The sequence below is a fragment of the Lissotriton helveticus genome, chromosome 5_1, assembly GCF_964261635.1.
Source record: "Lissotriton helveticus chromosome 5_1, aLisHel1.1, whole genome shotgun sequence".
In the NCBI taxonomy this organism is placed as follows: domain Eukaryota; kingdom Metazoa; phylum Chordata; class Amphibia; order Caudata; family Salamandridae; genus Lissotriton; species Lissotriton helveticus.
In genome coordinates, this window is record NC_136065.1 from 1,101,357,354 (window position 1) to 1,101,375,083 (window position 17,730).

At 40.7% G+C, this 17,730-nt stretch overlaps 1 protein-coding gene and 1 long non-coding RNA gene across 2 annotated transcripts in view; one reads left to right on the forward strand and one right to left on the reverse strand.

Moving 5' to 3' along the window:
• Nucleotides 1-17,730, forward strand: part of CFAP58 (cilia and flagella associated protein 58) — a 702,265-nt gene that overhangs the window by 289,982 nt on the left and 394,553 nt on the right. Inside the window, exon 11 of the mRNA XM_078641175.1 lies at nt 13,971-14,117. Coding sequence (XP_078497301.1) covers nt 13,971-14,117 — 147 coding nt within the window. The remainder of the gene's footprint in view (nt 1-13,970; nt 14,118-17,730) is intronic.
• Nucleotides 2,979-17,730, reverse strand: part of LOC144753511 (uncharacterized) — a 146,782-nt gene continuing 132,030 nt past the window's right edge. Inside the window, exons 2-3 of the long non-coding RNA XR_013594393.1 lie at nt 11,205-11,402; nt 2,979-3,225 (exon numbers count right to left, since the gene is read on the reverse strand). This is a non-coding gene — a long non-coding RNA (uncharacterized LOC144753511). The remainder of the gene's footprint in view (nt 3,226-11,204; nt 11,403-17,730) is intronic.

Genomic DNA, 17,730 nt, shown 5'->3' on the forward strand with positions numbered 1-17,730 from the left:
CTGCAGAAACGGGTTTGTACAAAGATTAGAAAACACTGACCAACTTCAAATCATTGCCTAATTAGTGTTTTCACAAATACGGCTGACAAGAAAGTGGAAAGGATATGATATTCCTAAATGACTATGAAAGAGGCTGCTTTTACCACTTACAATACTACAATCTGGCACTCGAAGCCAAACAGGGGTTGTAGGAAAAGATGCCGCACCAATGTCGTGTTTAAATGCCGTTTAAATGAGTTCTTGAAATTGGATCAATATTTTAGTAATATCTATGCATGTTTGTTTTATTCTAATAGCAAACTCCTTTTTAAAATTGCGGCATGGGCCTGATAGTTAAATGTGTACAGAGTAGGAAGGAGAACTTTATGTGCCTAGATCTGTCATTGCCCCACCAGTGTAAAAATCCACCTAGTTGTTTGGCATTTGCAAGAATTCACTCCAATATGAAACGCTCTCTAAATAAATGCATTATTGAGCAGATTCATAATTCATTTGCATATCCTTTGTGTATTTATTCAGTAAGGAGATGGAGGCAAGCATACAATCTATGAATATTGCACAGCTTCTTTAGTGTAGAGTACAGAAAACACACACACGTGATGTGGTTGTGAAAACAGATTGCCAATGGTGCCCTGAGTTGATGTGCATGCAGGGCGATGCAACCACTGCTCTACTTTTGGATACAGTTCTTAAGGCTTTATTGCATATATGTTCTGCATACACCTAACCCAGGCATGAATCTATTTCAACTGTATGTTTGTATAAGTGTATTTCGCTGCTGTGGGTATTTTCATACATTGTGCATGTTAGAAATGGGGTTATCTAATTGGCAGAGGTATGCACCTTTGTGCAAGTAGGGAACCCTTCCATCTAGACAGGGTAATGGGATTACACACTTTAAATAACCCCTGTTCGCCCCCTTGGTAGTGTGGCACGATCAGACAGGCCTATCCCAAATCCAATGTGTAAGGTATTTGTACCCAAACACACAGGAACACAGTGAAAACACCACAAATGGACACCACACCAGTTTAGAAAAAAGTAGTATCTTTATCTAAACCAAACCAGACTAAAACAACAAAAACCCAACATACAGGTATCAAGATATCATTTTTAGAACGGTTACTTCAAAAATAGAACCGTACAAACAAAATAGCTCCACCTGGGGCTATTACAACATTGTGACAAGGCACAAATCAAAAGTATGACACTGACCATGAGGTACGCGGGCCGGGCACGGAGTCACACGGTCCCCCCAAACAACAGTACCTTGGAAACAAAGTGAACAGGTGATGCACGGTCTTGTGGAGGTAAGGTGTCTGTGCCTAGGCGAAGCTGGTTCCCTTCTGCCACCGGGGAGGCAAGGCGTTGAGTCCAGGAGGAGGTGAGGCGTCGAGTCCAGGACAGGGAGGTTGGGCAGCGTCGGCAATGAGGAATCGGTTCTCTTGAGACAATGCTACGTCGAAGATTTCTTGAAGTCACCCTCGTTGGTTATCAACTCCGCAATAATGTGATGCTGGTGCTGGCGGTGATGGCGTCGGTACGAGCCCTGGCATCGGGAAGGCCGATAACTGCAGGCATCGTAAGGCATCAACAGGCGTCGGAGCTGAGGTGCAGATGGGGCAGTGCGTTGTGCACTTCACGAATGGTGCCATCAGCCACTGTGCAGCTTGTGGGTTCACTAGCAGCATTGCTGATGGCATTGGAGCTGTTCTTCTTGCTTTGAAGCACCAACAACACACTTCCCAGGGCCCAGGAACTGGAATAGGCACCCTTTTGAATACAGGAGTCCACAGAGTGGTCTAGGTGCTGGTCAGTGGGCCCAGGTGAAGCCTTTGTGGCCCTGAGACTTCTTAACAGGAGGCAAACACACACAAGCCCTTGGAATTTCTTCTTCAAACAGGTTCTCAGCAAAGTTCCAGTCGTTGTCCTCTGATTTGCAGAAGCAGCAACTGCAGGTCAACCCAGCAAAGCACACACAGCAAAGAGGAAGTACTCCTCCATTCAGCTCTCGAGCTCTTCTCCTTGGCAGAGGTTCCTCTTGAGTCCAAACGTGATCTTATTCACTGAGTTTAAGGTCCAATACTTATACCCCACTTTTTCTTTATTCTCTTTGTGGCAAGGGTCTCTCAGCCCAGTCTAAACCAAATCTGCCCTCTTTGGCCCAGCTTCGCTACAGGAGGTAGAGACAGCATTGTGCATAGGAGACACAGCCTATTCAGATGCTAGTGAAACTCCTCCCACTACTCTAAACGCAGCCTAGGTCTATTCGACTCAAATATAAGTCTCCCAGTAAAGGCAGAGCACAGCTCAAGCCCCCTTTGGACTGTCTAGAGTGAATGTACATCCCCAGCCCCTGTCACTCCAAAGCCAGACAGTGAATACACAGACAAGCAAAGGCGCACAGAATGGTTATACAAGAATATGCCCACTTTCTAAAACTGCCATTTTCAAACATATAATTTAAAAAACACATTTACTAAAAGATGTGTTAGTAAATTCTGAGTTCAGAGAGCCTAAACCCCGTTTCTCCATCTTGTCCCAATGGAAAGTTACACTTGTAACATGTTACAGTGCAGCGCCCATGATATCCTATGGGACAGACAGCCTTTCAATAGTGAAAAACGAAATACACAGTATTTCACTATCAGGACATGTACAACACATCGGTATATGTCTTACCTTTAACACAGTATCCTCATCTGATCCAAAGCCATCTGCAATCTTTGACACTCCAATAAGAAAGCAAAACTCTCCAGCCAAACAAGGCCGTACATAGTATCTCTAATAAAAGAGAGGGACCCCAGCAACCAAAGGGATGGAGTACCACAATAGACTTTCGTCAAAAGAATATTCCCTTTGGGACACCTTAATGTAGGAACAAGTTTCTCAAAAACATATAAACATAAACCAACAATACCATGACACTATACTTGTGAAGCAATATAAACAACAACTAAATTATGAGACCATTCTGCACAGTTTATTCATTTATAATACAATAATAAAAAAAAAGGGGGGATAGACAATTAAAATAAGGAAACAATAAAATTCCTACTTGTAAAAAGGAGGTAATACACAGAAAATCAATTCAGCGAAAGAGTCAGAATTATTCTCCAATTAATGTAGGACAAAATCCTCCTTTGTTTCTTGCGACGCGTTTCGGCGGACCTTCTAATAAAGCCACCTTCATCAGGAATACATATAATGTCTTCCCAGTTAGTTCTGTAATTTAAGAAAGATACATATAACATTTCTAAAAAACAAGACATTACATTTTAACAAAATTGCATTTACATAATGAACATCCTATTAAGCAAATCTCATAGTTACATTGCCTCAAAAATTATTAGATAGTGTCACAGGTACACACATGAACATACTAAACATAAATAACAGAATAAACACAGCACAGAGTAGCATATGATAATAATCACAGACAATATACAAATGGTTTGATAAAAGCAAGGATATCACCTTTGTTCCATTTCTACAAACCATTAATTACCTCTATCTATACACCAACAAATAGGTCTCAATACATCAAACGGGTGTCAGTGTTATTCCAATGCTACCCTTATGAGCTCTAATTGTGATAGGCTATCGTCTAATAGGGCCTATTTACATTATGCCACCAATCATAGATACCGCCAGTCACGTCTACTACTATCGGTTAAAATACCTTTTTTTATAAAAAAAATTTGTAAGAGACACAAACAGGTTCATCCTGGTAGGCAGATCGCTGAGGGGCACAACATAGTCATCCTGTCCCAGAAAGCCTAATATAGTTTAATATAGCAAATCTCGCAAACACATACCTTGTATTATTACAAAGGACACCTCCGGGCAGATACCTCCTATGTCCTTGATAAGACTCTTGTGTTATTGCGGAAATTCTTCTTATTGCCAGCAATCTATAATTAAAGGATACGGAGTAAGCGGTGTATATATATGTATACAGTTCCCGGTACCCTTTCACTAACAAGCTGCGTTTGCAGACCCACCTTTCTTGATAATCAGGGCTGCAATATCAATGTAACCCAGGATCGATATCTCTGGTTCAAATGGGCTGCTAGGAATACGAATAGAAACTACAAGAGACAGAGATAGATAGCCCATAAATAGGGATGAATATCTACTTTCCTTCAACTATTCACTGCCTAGGTAAAGTTAGATATACTCACATCAATAAAATGTTATAGCTCCTAGACACGCGGTAACCAAGCACTCTTCAGTATACTTATAAATCTCATCCACCTAAAGAAGTAGATAGGTACACTCAATTTACGAATCGCTGCTTATTCTTACAAATATTGCTAGCCTCCTGCCCAGTAAAGCTAACGTTGTTAAAAAATACTTACACTCCTAAATAGTGGCGTAACTCAAAATTTCGTAGCGGTTCATGTGGAAGAGATACCGCCTATAAAAATAAAAACGAACATAGTTAGGGAAATATCAATACCTAATTAGCGCCCCAAAGAGACAACGTCCGTGACTATATATTTACCGGTTTCGTAGGATAAACGGCGTCCCGCGTGTCATCCAAATCAAGCCTGCAAGGTCAGCCGACCACCCAAACACTGACCTTTAAATACCCATATTATGCGCCGCAATCGAACGTATGCACGGAAATCCGGGTAATACGCCCACAACGCTAAAACTTCCTGTTTCTCCTTCGAAACTCGCAATAGAAACAAGACTATGGATAGTATCCACATTCACGCACATTGTCAAAAAAATGAATCGCGTAGTGGACCCACAAAAAGAACATTGCTCTGACCGATTTGTTATCCACAGACAGAAGTCAACATTTAATTAAAAAAACCACAGAGTGACCCTGTAAAAAGAGCAATGCTCTTGTAAATTTATTAATCAGGAGCACACATAAAAACATTTACGGACATGAGTCAATGACACATTCCCTGCAAAACGCGAGGATGCATCAAGGAGACAATTTTATTACACTAGAGGCTACACATTACTTTCCACAGATATTGTGATAAGATAAAATAGCCATCAAATGAGTACAATACAGAAAGAACACTGACAAGTACCCAGGATATAAGATACCTTATAGAAGCGATATGTACTGGAGCTGTCGAATGTCACATCCCTTATACTACAAAGCATGATGAAAATATACATTTCACCGACATGTACAGCCCAGAAATTATGTGTGACTGTAGTATAAAGTCCGCACACTAAAATCGTTTTCTGGGCAAAGAATTTCTTCGCAAAAAATGATGGATATCAGTGTACTACAAAACACCACAAATGGTGATCAATAGGATGTCCACATAGTAGCGACTGCTATCACAAGATAGCAGAAGCAGTCAAGTTTGCAAATGTCTCAATTTCTTTTAGGCGTGATTGACCCTACTTTACTGAGATACTAAATGCTCACAACTCAGAGTAAGCATAACTGTTCACATCAAAGCAAAATAACTATACTGCTCCAATAATCCTATCCCACTCCTCTCTGGAATTAAGTCCCTTTCTCACAGTGTTGAAATAGGAGATATACCATTGTTCTCTTTGTTTCCTCATGGTGACAATGTTGCCACCCCTCTTACCAATCTTAACCTTCTCCAGGATGAACCATTTGAATTCACTCTCTCCATGCTTTTTCTCTAAGAAGTGTGTAACAATGGGAGCTGTAATCTTCTTAGTTTTGATTGCTGATCTGTGTTCTTGGAACCTAATGCGGGCTTCTCTCCCTGTCTCTCCAATGTAACAAAGCCCACAAGGACACACAAGTAGATAGATAATATTTTTACTCCTGCAATTATTATGTGTCCTACATTTCGCAGTCATTTCATTATTAGTAAACTCAGAGGCTACTATACATTGGGGGCACACATTGCAACTACCACATGTAAAATTGCCTACCACTCTGGTGTTGTCAAGTGTTCTTTGATAATCCACAACATTGTCCCTGTATGTATGGACCAGCAAATTCCGCAGATTTTTGTTCTTCTTAAACGCATAAAGAGGTCTCTCTAAGACAATTTCCTCATTATGGTTTAGGATATGCCAGTTCTTATTGACTACATTCTTTATCTTGTTGCTAAGGTCTGAGAATTTGCTGACAAATACAATTTTATTCATCTGACCCCTCTCTCTCTTGATGGTCTGGATTAAGGCTTCACGATCATAAAACCTCTCTCTTAAGTGAGTGTGATAGCAATTTTCTTGGGTACGCTCGATCCTTGAATTTATTCTTAAGCACCTCTGCATGCTTATAGAAGTCATTGACATCAGAGCAATTTCTTCGAAGCCAAAGAAATTGGCTGAAAGGAATACTCTCCTTCTGAGACTTGGGATGGAAACTCGAGAAGTGAAGGAGAGTATTCTTGGCCATGGGTTTAATGAATAGCTCCACTGATAAGGAGCCATTCGAATTTCCAATAGTGAGATCTAAAAAATCAATCTTCTTGGTGCTATAAGAAGACGTAAACTTAAGATTGGGGTCTCCTAAATTAAGCCAAATCAAAAATTCTTCAAGGAGGTCCGTGGTACCTTCCCAGATGAAAAAAATATCGTCAATGTAGCGGTACCAGCCCGCTACATTTTCGAAAAAAGGGGCCAATTCATTGTATATATGTTTAGTTTCAAAGTACCCTACATAAAGGCATGCCAGACTGGGGGCACATGTGGCCCCCATACTGGTCCCCTTGAGCTGCCTAAAAAATTCAGTCCTGAATAGGAAAACATTGTTGGTAAGAATTAACCTGACGCAGTCCACAATAAAGTCCTTATTGGCACCACCCAGGTCCTGATCGGTCAGCAAAGCCTCAATCACATCAACTGTGTCAGACTGAGGTATATTAGTGTAAAGAGACTCAATGTCAAAGGTAACAAGACACTGAGTCTCTTCACAAAATGGTAGCCCTTCAACCAGCGAGATGATATGTGCAGAGTCTCTTACATAGGATTTCAAGCCACAAACCAAAGGTCTTAGAAAATGGTCCACATATTTACGGATCGGCTCCAATAAGGAGTCTATACTGCTGACAATAGACCTCATGGGGGGGTTTTCCTTGTGTTTGTGCACTTTAGGTAGGCCATAGATGGCCGGAATCTTAGGTTCTTGGTTATTTAAGAATCTAAATACGAAACGAACCTGGTCTATTTATTGATAATAAGAAGTTTCTCGAGACTTGGGCATTGATCTCTAACAGATGCAGTAGAGATTGGATGCTCTTAATTATCGAAACGGCAGAACATCTTATCATTATAGAAAAAGATGCAATAGACCAGTTAGAGGCTGAATTAAAACACTGCCCTGCATTATAAGAGGCAAAAAGAAAACTTGAAGATATTAATAGAGATGTGGAGGGATATAGTGACTATTTACTAAACAAGAAGACCAATAAACTGAAGAAAGATATTGAGTATTTCTTAGAAGAACGAGTATATCCCTACTTAAAAGAGAATTACTACCAAATGAGAAATGATGGAAACTGGGAGAGACCACAAAATAAACAAATTTATTCCAGAGGAGGTAGAAAACAAGTCACCTTCTCTGAGTCATCTGGCTCTAGTAGCGAAGATGAGAGTGGTCATGGAAGTGAAAACCCCGGTAGAAATGCGCGTGATCAAGGCCATTTTTTAGAGTCACGCCCGAGGAGAGCCCAGAGATTCAATGGGAATCAAGGGAGAGGCCAATTCAATCGAGGTCACCCACAACAGGACTACCGGGCAACTCCTCAGCAGGAATACATCAGCACCCGGAGTAAACGCTATTGGCGTCCAGCCGATTACCAGTGATTAATCTATCCTCCAAAGATCTGAGTGAGGTAGAACTTGGTATTTTAAGTAGAGGCTTTAGTTTTGTCCCATCCACCAATCTAGATAAATTTCAATTAGAAAAGGACCTTAGGTCATTTTTTAGGAAAGTAAGACTTAGGAGATTTTTTGAAAATAGAGAGAGTAGAGACCGTGAGAATATTTCAGGACTCGGGCCAAAGTCATCTTTTACACCCACCCTAGGGATGGTGGGTAAAAATGTTGAAGCATTTGAAGCAGCTGTGGAGAGTGGGATCCACAAACCTTTAGATGACAAAAATAGACCACACAGCTTCAACATTAGTAAGAATGAAAAAGTTGCATTGAACAAGTTGAGTAACGATACCACCCTGACAATAAAGCCTGCAGATAAAGGGGGTGGTGTTGTTGTCTTTGACACTATTAATTATGATGATAGGATGCTTAAATTACTCAAGGTTGAAGAACATTATGTGCGTGTGAATGTCACCTGTGTAACAGAAATAGCACGCGATTGCCTTGACCTTTTAACTAATGCAAGAGAGGCTGGCTACATTTGTGAAGAAGAATTTAGATTCTTAAATAACCAAGAACCTAAGATTCCGGCCATCTATGGCCTACCTAAAGTGCACAAACACAAGGAAACCCCCCCCCCATGAGGCCTTTTGTCAGCAGTATAGACTCCTTATTAGAGCCGGTCAGCAAATATGTGGACCATTTTCTAAGACCTTTGGTTTGTGGCTTGAAATCCTATGTAAGAGACTCGGCACATATCATCTCGCTGGTTGAAGGGCTACCATTTTGTGAAGAGACTCAGTGTCTTGTTACCCTTGACATTGAGTCTCTTTACACTAATATACCTCAGTCTGACACAGTTGATGTGATCAAGGCTTTGCTGACCGATCAGGACCTGGGTGGTGCCAATAAGGACTTTATTGTGGACTGCGTCAGGTTAATTCTTACCAACAATGTTTTCCTAATCAGGACTGAATTTTTTAGGCAGCTCAAGGGGACCAGTATGGGGGCCACATGTGCCCCCAGTCTGGCATGCCTTTATGTAGGGTACTTTGAAACTAAACATATATACAATGAATTGGCCCCTTTTTTCGAAAATGTAGCGGGCTGGTACCGCTACATTGACAATATTTTTTTCATCTGGGAAGGTACCACGGACCTCCTTGAAGAATGTTTGATTTGGCTTAATTTAGGACACCCCAATCTTAGGTTTACGTCTTCTTATAGCACCAAGAAGGTTGATTTTTTAGATCTCACCATTGGAATTCGAATGGCCCCTTATCAGTGGAGCTATTCATTAAACCCATGGCCAAGAATACTCTCCTTCACTTCTCGAGTTTCCATCCCAAGTCCCAGAAGGAGAGTATTCCTTTCAGCCAATTTCTTCGGCTTCGAAGAAATTGCTCTGATGTCAATGACTTCTATAAGCATGCAGAGGTGCTTAAGAATAAATTCAAGGATCGAGCGTACCCAAGAAAATTGCTATCACACTCACTTAAGAGAGCGAGGTTTTATGATCGTAAAGCCTTAATCCAGACCACCAAGAGAGAGAGGGGTCAGATGAATAAAATTGTATTTTTGCCCTCTTTGCCCATGCCTTAAAAAGTCTTTGCTTGAAAAAGAAACTATATGGAATGTGCAGTTAAGTGCTGTTGCCCAGTGTTAAGGGCAGTAACTTCTGCTAAACGCTCAAATGCACTTATGGGGCTTAGTCAGTGGATAGGGGCACATTAGGAGGTTCAGTTGATAAGTTACAGCTGCTTACGCCTGGCAGCATGTGGGAAATAATACTTTTAACAGTTGTCCTCTGAATATCGTCCTCATATACAGGCATAAATGCAAGTTATCCTGATGGTCATATACTTAGGTAATGCTTTTGTTGAATTTGGAATGTAGGCCAGCAGCAGTAGTCAGTGAATTTGTTCTAAGCTTTTTGTTTCTCTAATGTAATCTGGACATTAAGCACAGGGTGCTATTAAATGTTGTTGGAACTTCATTATTAGTCATAAAAGTTTCTGCTTACAAGTAGGAAGAGGCACTTTTTTTTAACAAGGAAAACAATTATACTAAACTAGTGTTGTTTAGAAAGAGCTTTGGTTCTGAATTGTAAACCCTTTACATGGTTGGATCCTCCATAGAGTGCCCAAAAGCCATTCTGTTTTCCTCCTGAAGGATTCAGTTCACAAGGCAGTATTTCATTCCCATCTTGGTCTTTACTCATTTAAGAGGATTATGTTTATCAGCAAAGCAATACCTCATTTCCTGACCAAAAGACATTGCACGTTTTGGTATTCCAGAGTCTTCTGGGGCTACAGGTGGCCTGGCATGGGATTGGTACATCATGCACTACTCTGCATGCCTGCCCTACATTTGCACTTGGTGATGCACTGGGATCAGCTGAGGGAAAAACATTCCTAACTCTTCCTAGTTTACCAGTGCTTTGTTCCAAACTTGAAATTTTAGGGTCTCTTTCGCAGTCTCCTGATGGGTTTTCGTTTCTGTCTGCCCGAACTGCAACTAGTCATTCAATTAACACCAAATCTTCAGTACACACAGCATCTTCTTGTAGGATATTTTAGAAACCACACTCTTTCAATTAAATCAGCTAAGGGGTGACCAAGAAGAAATAAAAAATGTATAGTGGGTCTACCTGAGAAAATTGAACAGTGAAACGTAGAGTTCTGTCTAGAAGGATGGCTGAGCTGTGATGTATTGCCTAAGGAATCTTTTCTTGATCGAACTTGCAATACGGATTACTTTTATAGCAGCAGAAAACAGCACATGCCAATATTTCCAGTTTATAAAATAGCAGTTAAAAATTCTACGAAAACACCCTATGAGACATCCACAAATGCATTATGTTGCTTCTCTTGTCTAACTTGAAGATCATAGCTGGGGACCAAACTCTTTTTTACCGGTGCCTAGGTCAGGGTGGAGCAACGGATAGAGTCCAATGGAGGTTTAAGCACACTGTATTTTAATTTCAGAAAAGTATGTAACTGAGGTTAATAAGAAACTTACTCTCTGATGACCCAACATGAGAGCAGATGAAAATGGAGAAACTAACAGGTACAGCACCAGCAAAAGCCCAGTTGAATATTGGAACACGATTCTACTGAGTCAGTAGAGGCTTCAGGTTTTGAGAGAGGAGGTTTGAATGCAGGAATCCCAGAAAGGATTGTTATGAATCCCTGCACTTATTTTCCAGAAGAGGAAACTATCTCCCTGTGTCAGGGTAATGAGGTGAGCATTTGACAAGCTCAAACTAGAGGCGGAAGACTAATTGTGGGCAATGCCATTCCAGGTAGAGGTGGTGTGCTGCAATTCATAGAGTTCAACCCACATGCCTGTGTTTTCTGAGAAATCCTTGAACCATCCTTAAAGCTTGGTTTTGAACAAACATAAATACCTTTACAACTCACCAAAACTGCACCTGTTGAACGCTTGCCTCTTGAAGGGATAGTATGATAAAGGTCTGGATGGGGGTGTTGTCATAAATATTTTTGCATCTCTCCAAAAGATCCAGGACAACCCTTGGTTCACTGCCATTCGTGCACCTCCTGCTTGGTCTGTTACCTGCATCTTCTCCTCCTTCATCAGAATAATCATAGCCATATTGTCTAGAATAAAGAGAAGGAGAGGTCAGTTCCCCTCCCTTGCAGCATTCAGATTGAATGCATGGTTCCTGAGGAGTTGACCTTTTTTACTCCTAGGCCTCTCCTCAGAGAACTTGGAGGTTTTGATGCCTGCCAGAAAACCCTGCACTAAAATCCACTACAAGAGCATATTCTTCACGCTCTACCACTGGACACTTGGGAGGAACATCAATCGACTCATATGTTAAGTAGATGATCCAATGTCCTTCTGCTGGCAGACAATAAGTGCAAGTGGACACCTGCAAGACCTAAAACATGTGAGGTGCCTGATTAACTTAAGTCCTTTGGTACGGCACCCTGCCACCTCCCATGATCTAAATATGTTTTTCACTTGGCTAATGCATAAGCCCTTTGAGCCAACGTCATCGCAAAGCTTGGAAAAAAGCTTTTTTGTGGCCTTGACAATGGCTAGGTACGTAAGGAGATTCATGCCCTTTGTGGCTAAGAGCCATTCAAAACTTTTCAAAAAGATAGAGTGATGTTTAGAATGCACATCCCTTTCATTCCAAAATAATTTTGGAGACCCACATGAAAATCAAGATAATTCTTTATTTTTAAAGTTTTATATAGCGCAAACTCGACCCAAAGGTATCAGAGCGCTTTACATGAGTACCAGTTGCATTACAGATGGATGCATTTATTTTGTTAGGCACAGGAGATTATGTGATTTGCCGTGAATTGAAGAATTTTGAGCATCCCTGCCGAGACAGGAACCCTGTTTCCCAGCTTCGGTTTTGACCACTCTAGCCATTGCGCTTCTCCTTATCTTGTCCAGTACTACACTGTGCTTGGAGCCCAACTTCCTTCCGTTATCAGGGTACGCTCCACCATGTTAATGTGGCAATGGTGATATTCACCCACAGTTTGTTTATGCTGTTCCATGTATATTCTGCTTTAATTCTTGAGGACTCCTCCTGGACTGACTCAGACTCAGAGCTTGGCTAGGTGGTTCCCCACAACTGATCCACCTATGCCTAAGCAGCCAATATCTTCTTTTTCCACCTCCATTTCTTTTTCTCAAAGTGGGATCCTCTAAGTGGATAATGGTAAAGAGTCAGGATGTAAATTTCTCTTTATCTGTATACTCTTTCCCTTTATCAGTACCCTCCCACTGACTCTTAGGGCATCGGTTAGAAAACACAATCATTGGCTTCTTTTTTAAAGTGAAAAACCCAGCAAGAACAGACATACGCTCTGGGATGATGTTGTACCTCATATGATGTACCCAAGCATGTGAGGACTACAAAGTGGTTTATTTAAGGTCTGTAGAAGCAGTCCAGTTCCTTCATTGGGTAGCTGTTGATAATGGTCAAGAGCTTATGGACTAAAAGCAATGAAGTAATCATAAAGGTAACTATAGTCTTTCCTTGTGAACAAAGTAATCTAACCATAACCACATAGGCAGCACCATTACCACCCAAAATACATCTGTTCATTAAAATATCTACTTTAAAGTGCTTTATTCTTTGATACCTAGATTTGTAGCATCTCCATATCATTAAGTAAACTGAAAGAATTCTAAAAAAATACGTACATTGAAGGAACATTATAATTGCAATCCAAATCCTAAAGACCCCTGAAACTCTTCAGTTAGGCTCATGTATGCATTTATTAGTACACCTCCGCCAATATGTTGCTCATGACCTCACACGTGGCATTATTAGTGACATCACATTTGGTGTGACCCATAGTATCGTATATAAACGATATTCCACTGTGTTTGGCATGATATGGATATAAGGCTGCAGGAGGGATGTGTCTCTGTAGACAGTTTTATAAAGACAAGTGAATTTCTACTGTAGCATACGTCATCACATTCATTTTGGCTGTATTGGTTCAGCATTGTCTATATATATAAAGATCCTCAATCATTGAGGTGTTTAGTTAAAAGATTTGAATGTAATCAGACATCCCAGAGACTTTATGGAAAGGTCAAGATGTATGCCCGTACTATTTCAAGATATTTTGGCACTTTTAAACGATAAGACAGCACACACTGGCTAAATAAAAACACAATATGGGTGCACTAAGATTGTATTTTTGGTACATATCATTCCATGTAGATCACGTAATGTACTTTTATTTGGTGGTACAGTCTGCAAGGATACCTAGTTAGTTGTCCTTCAACCTCCTTCTTTAGCTACAGCAGGCGCGGCCGGTGCAGGTAAGAGCGGTGGAGTGGGGGTTCAACAGACAACGCAGAGGAAAAATTAATAATAAATTATATATAATTAATTTTCCATAGTCTGTGGAAATCCCCCAAACCCACCCATCATGCCCCCCCCCCCCTTTCCCGGCCTCACCGATTCACCGCTCTTACCTGCACTGGCCGCGGCTGATCTAAAGTACAGTATTTATTTGTTTGAGTTATGTGAATATACTAGATTTGTTTTGTAGAAGTAAATCCACCTCCAGGTTTATAGATTTATTTTTTATGTTGTTGGGTCTTCAATTTGCATAACAATGTCAAACTATGAGCATACAAGGCTTTTTATGTAGCTCATGTTGTGTTACTCTATTTCGTTCTGATAGGATGAAATCACTGAAATGAAGAGGAAACTGAAGATCATGAATCATCAAGTAGATCAACTAAAAGAAGAAATCACATCCAAAGAAGCTGCTCTGGTAAAGGTGCATCTGGACCACCAAAGAATAGAGAAGGAGAAAGATGCTTTGAAGGTAAAGACTTGACAGCACTAATGATTGAGTTTACAACAGTGATTCCAGTGCCTGTAACGTTGTTTTCACCTGGTAAATAAGATTATTCCCCCATATAATTTTTATGACATTTCCATTTTTATTTGTTGCTTTTATTTAAACTGTGGGGCTTATTTACAAGCCCCTTGCTCCGTTCGTACATCACTTTTTCCCATATTTAAAGTGATGTACGGGTGGCGCAAGGTGGTTGTAAATAAGCCCCTGATTTGCCTCAATATTATATTTTATTCTATCTATTGCTTTTCAAAATTTAAGTTTTGGAACGTTTAAGATTAAATCTAGGAATCATACTGTTCTTTCTTCTCCAAACTATTTTTGAATTTGACACCTGCTTTTTTACTGACTTCTTGCTCCACTTCCTCTGTGCCGCATTATGTTTATTTAGACATTTTCTTGATGTCAGTCTTGGTCAATCAACTAGGTCTTGGGTTTGGTACTCCCTGAATCCTTGTGATTTGACCCTGTCACCTCTCATCTGACCCACTCCATTCCATACCAGAAAAGAGAACCAGTCAAGATCATTAGGCATGCAGGAATGTGGTAAAGATTTCGCTTGTCCCCAATAGTTAATGTTGGACCACACTGACCAAGAACCAGAAGCAAATTTTCAGTGTCTGAATTTTAGGAATTAATTTGAATATCATTAAAGACTTGCCCTTACTAAATAATAGATCCTTCAGGATTAAACCAAATTGGAGAAGAACACACTGTTACACATGAGAAGGTTATGCATAGGAGATTATCTCTCAAGAACATTCCAAATGCATCAAGAACTGGGGCCGAATCCACTCCCCAACACGGATGATAGGCTAGATCACAGAACAGCTATCTCGCATGCTACTTTTACTCCCAAGAGCATCATTCTGGTCCTCGCGTACAATACCGAAACACCGCCTACATAGGACATACTTCAAAGCAACATCCTTCCATCCAAGCACTTACTATTCTATAGCATGTACCCATCTGTCACTGTGCCTCAGTGCTTTGTCAGGGTAGGACGTGTTACATAAATGCAAGTGCAGTAGCACCAAATAGAATATTATGTACTTGATATTTTCCTACAGACCCTCATCTTCTCCCTTCACACCTCATCATCTGTGGTATTGTTCCATGGTCTTAAATTATCACTCTATTTCCCTCTCCAATGCTCCTTCCTGCAACATTATTACCCATATGTTTTCTGCATATTTAGGTTGGTATCACACTGGTTATAAATATGAAACGCATACTAAGGGCCAACGGAAGTTTATGGGGAACCATCACTTGTGAAAAACTTAGAGTTAAAAGAAACCTGTTTTAATGATATATGAACATGTGAACTGCGTTAACCACAGTGTTACCCAGTCACCATCTAAGGCCAGCGGACGTAGAACTAATATATAAATGATGGTTCCGTACAACATGTAATGTACCAACCAGAACATTATCCAGACATGTATGCATAAGCATAGGGCACACTTGAAGCTCAAATAAGTTGCTTGAATATAGTATTCCCAGAACCAGAGGGTAGATGCTCAGTGTGCAAGCATTCACAAGATGTAGAAATTCAATAAACAAGGATGTGCATACTGCAGAAATGGCAATGGCCCATAGGATAAGCTTCTGGTAAAGTGTACAAAATTGATCAACGGTATCAAAATATGGTTTAATCATATTAGAATATTTTCTCATAGTCTAGTTTCAACACGTCACTGGCATTTAGACCCTTAATTATTTAGAAGGTCTTTCCGCAAAATACATTTATATGATACCAAGACCCATCTTTATGTGCGCATCAGACGCCGATGAAAAGATTCGCATACTTTAGGCTGAGAGCGGCAATGAGAGACTTATATGAGGACTTCTCAAATGAACCAACACCACTGAAAGCATTACAGACTCTACTGACTGCGCCGACACGAGTGGCACTAGTGACCAGATTATACACGACATCTCAAAATGAACAGCACACTGACGCAGACAGGGCGAGGACATGTGGGTGGAGGCGATCGGGTCCCCTATATCCGAAGAGGGTTGGACTTACAGCTGCACGCAGTTACACCTACTTACTCCAAATTGCAACCTACGGATCATACATTTTAGATTTTTACACCAAACATATTACACTCCAGAAAAAATGCACAGGTATGGGCTTCGAACGGATGATAAGTGCAAAAGATGTGCGGCCCCTAAGGCCGACTTCCTCCATACGGCATGGGCCTACCCTGTGCTGGACACGTACTGGCGGGAGGTAGTGGAGTCGCTAACTCTTATGCTGGCAGAATTTATTCCAAACACACCACTGACGTGCTGCCTCGGACCCTACAGGCTTAAGACAATTAGACGTCGCAAACTGCTAGCGTTGGCACTCCTTTTGGCCAAGAGGCATGTGGCCATCAAATGGGGAAGCAGACGCCCTCCCCGGTTCAAGGACTGGTTATCAGATATGATATATTGTAAAGAGACTCTGGGAACCTATGAGGAGGAACTGCCGCAGGCCTCAAGGCCAAAGGACTTTTGGCAGCCCCTCATGGTATACTTACAACGACAATCAGATACCCGATCAGCAGATGATGGAGAAGAGATAGTGGGAGTAGGTGCAGGGGCTGCTCTGAACACCAGCACACCTCTCACAGCACTGTAACTACCGTAAAGTGATGGATAACTGTGTAGTCTGAATTGATATTATCCATGTACATTATCGAGGTGCACGGGACATAGATCACTGCAAATAGGACATGTCAAAACGAAAATATTCCTAGTAAAGCATGTTGTCATGATTATGGTTGTATTATGCAAATGAGAACTGTAAGTTAAACCCAATTGCTGTATAAATAAATGAACAGATGATGTTGTGCTTGTACTGTTGTCCTGTGAACCAGAAAAATTATTTAGAAGGTCATCATCAGGACAACTGAATGTTGAGCATAACCAAGGATTATTGGGAAAGGCTGAATGATCACAAAATTTAGTGTATTTGAAATGTAGAAAATAATGTCACTCTATTTGACTGAAAGTTGAGGAAACTACCACTGTGTTGTGAATCTCGAATCAGCACACAACCGATGCAAAGAGAATAGTGGCTGCAGATTGTACCGCAAAGGTCAGCATCCACTTCAGTTGCTTCCCATATTATCAGTCAGGCACAAACTACACTTTCTCTTCTTCTATCGGGGCTTCTAAAAACCCTTTTTGAATTTGGGCTTGTTTTAAATTAAACCCAATTGTTTTGTGAAAACATATCTAGTCCTTACAACTTTATAAAACTTGAAATAAACATAGTCCTAAAAGTACACCATATCAATAGTTCAACATACAATTTTTTTTAACAAGCAATAGCAAGGGCACCCAAATCACAAATGCTTGGTCATTCACTTGGTACATAAAGGTAGGGCTCTTTACCCTTCCTGTTTTTCCCTTCACATCATGCCATACACTGAGGGCTTCCAAGGGTATAATAGGTGAGAACCTTTTGGCATCTTTTTCCAGTGCTTTCTTAATCAATATGCAAAAGAAACAATTGATGGACGAAATGCTGGACAATGCAAACATTCACTCCCAGTCACAAGGATCTGGGTTTAATCCATCATTGTTT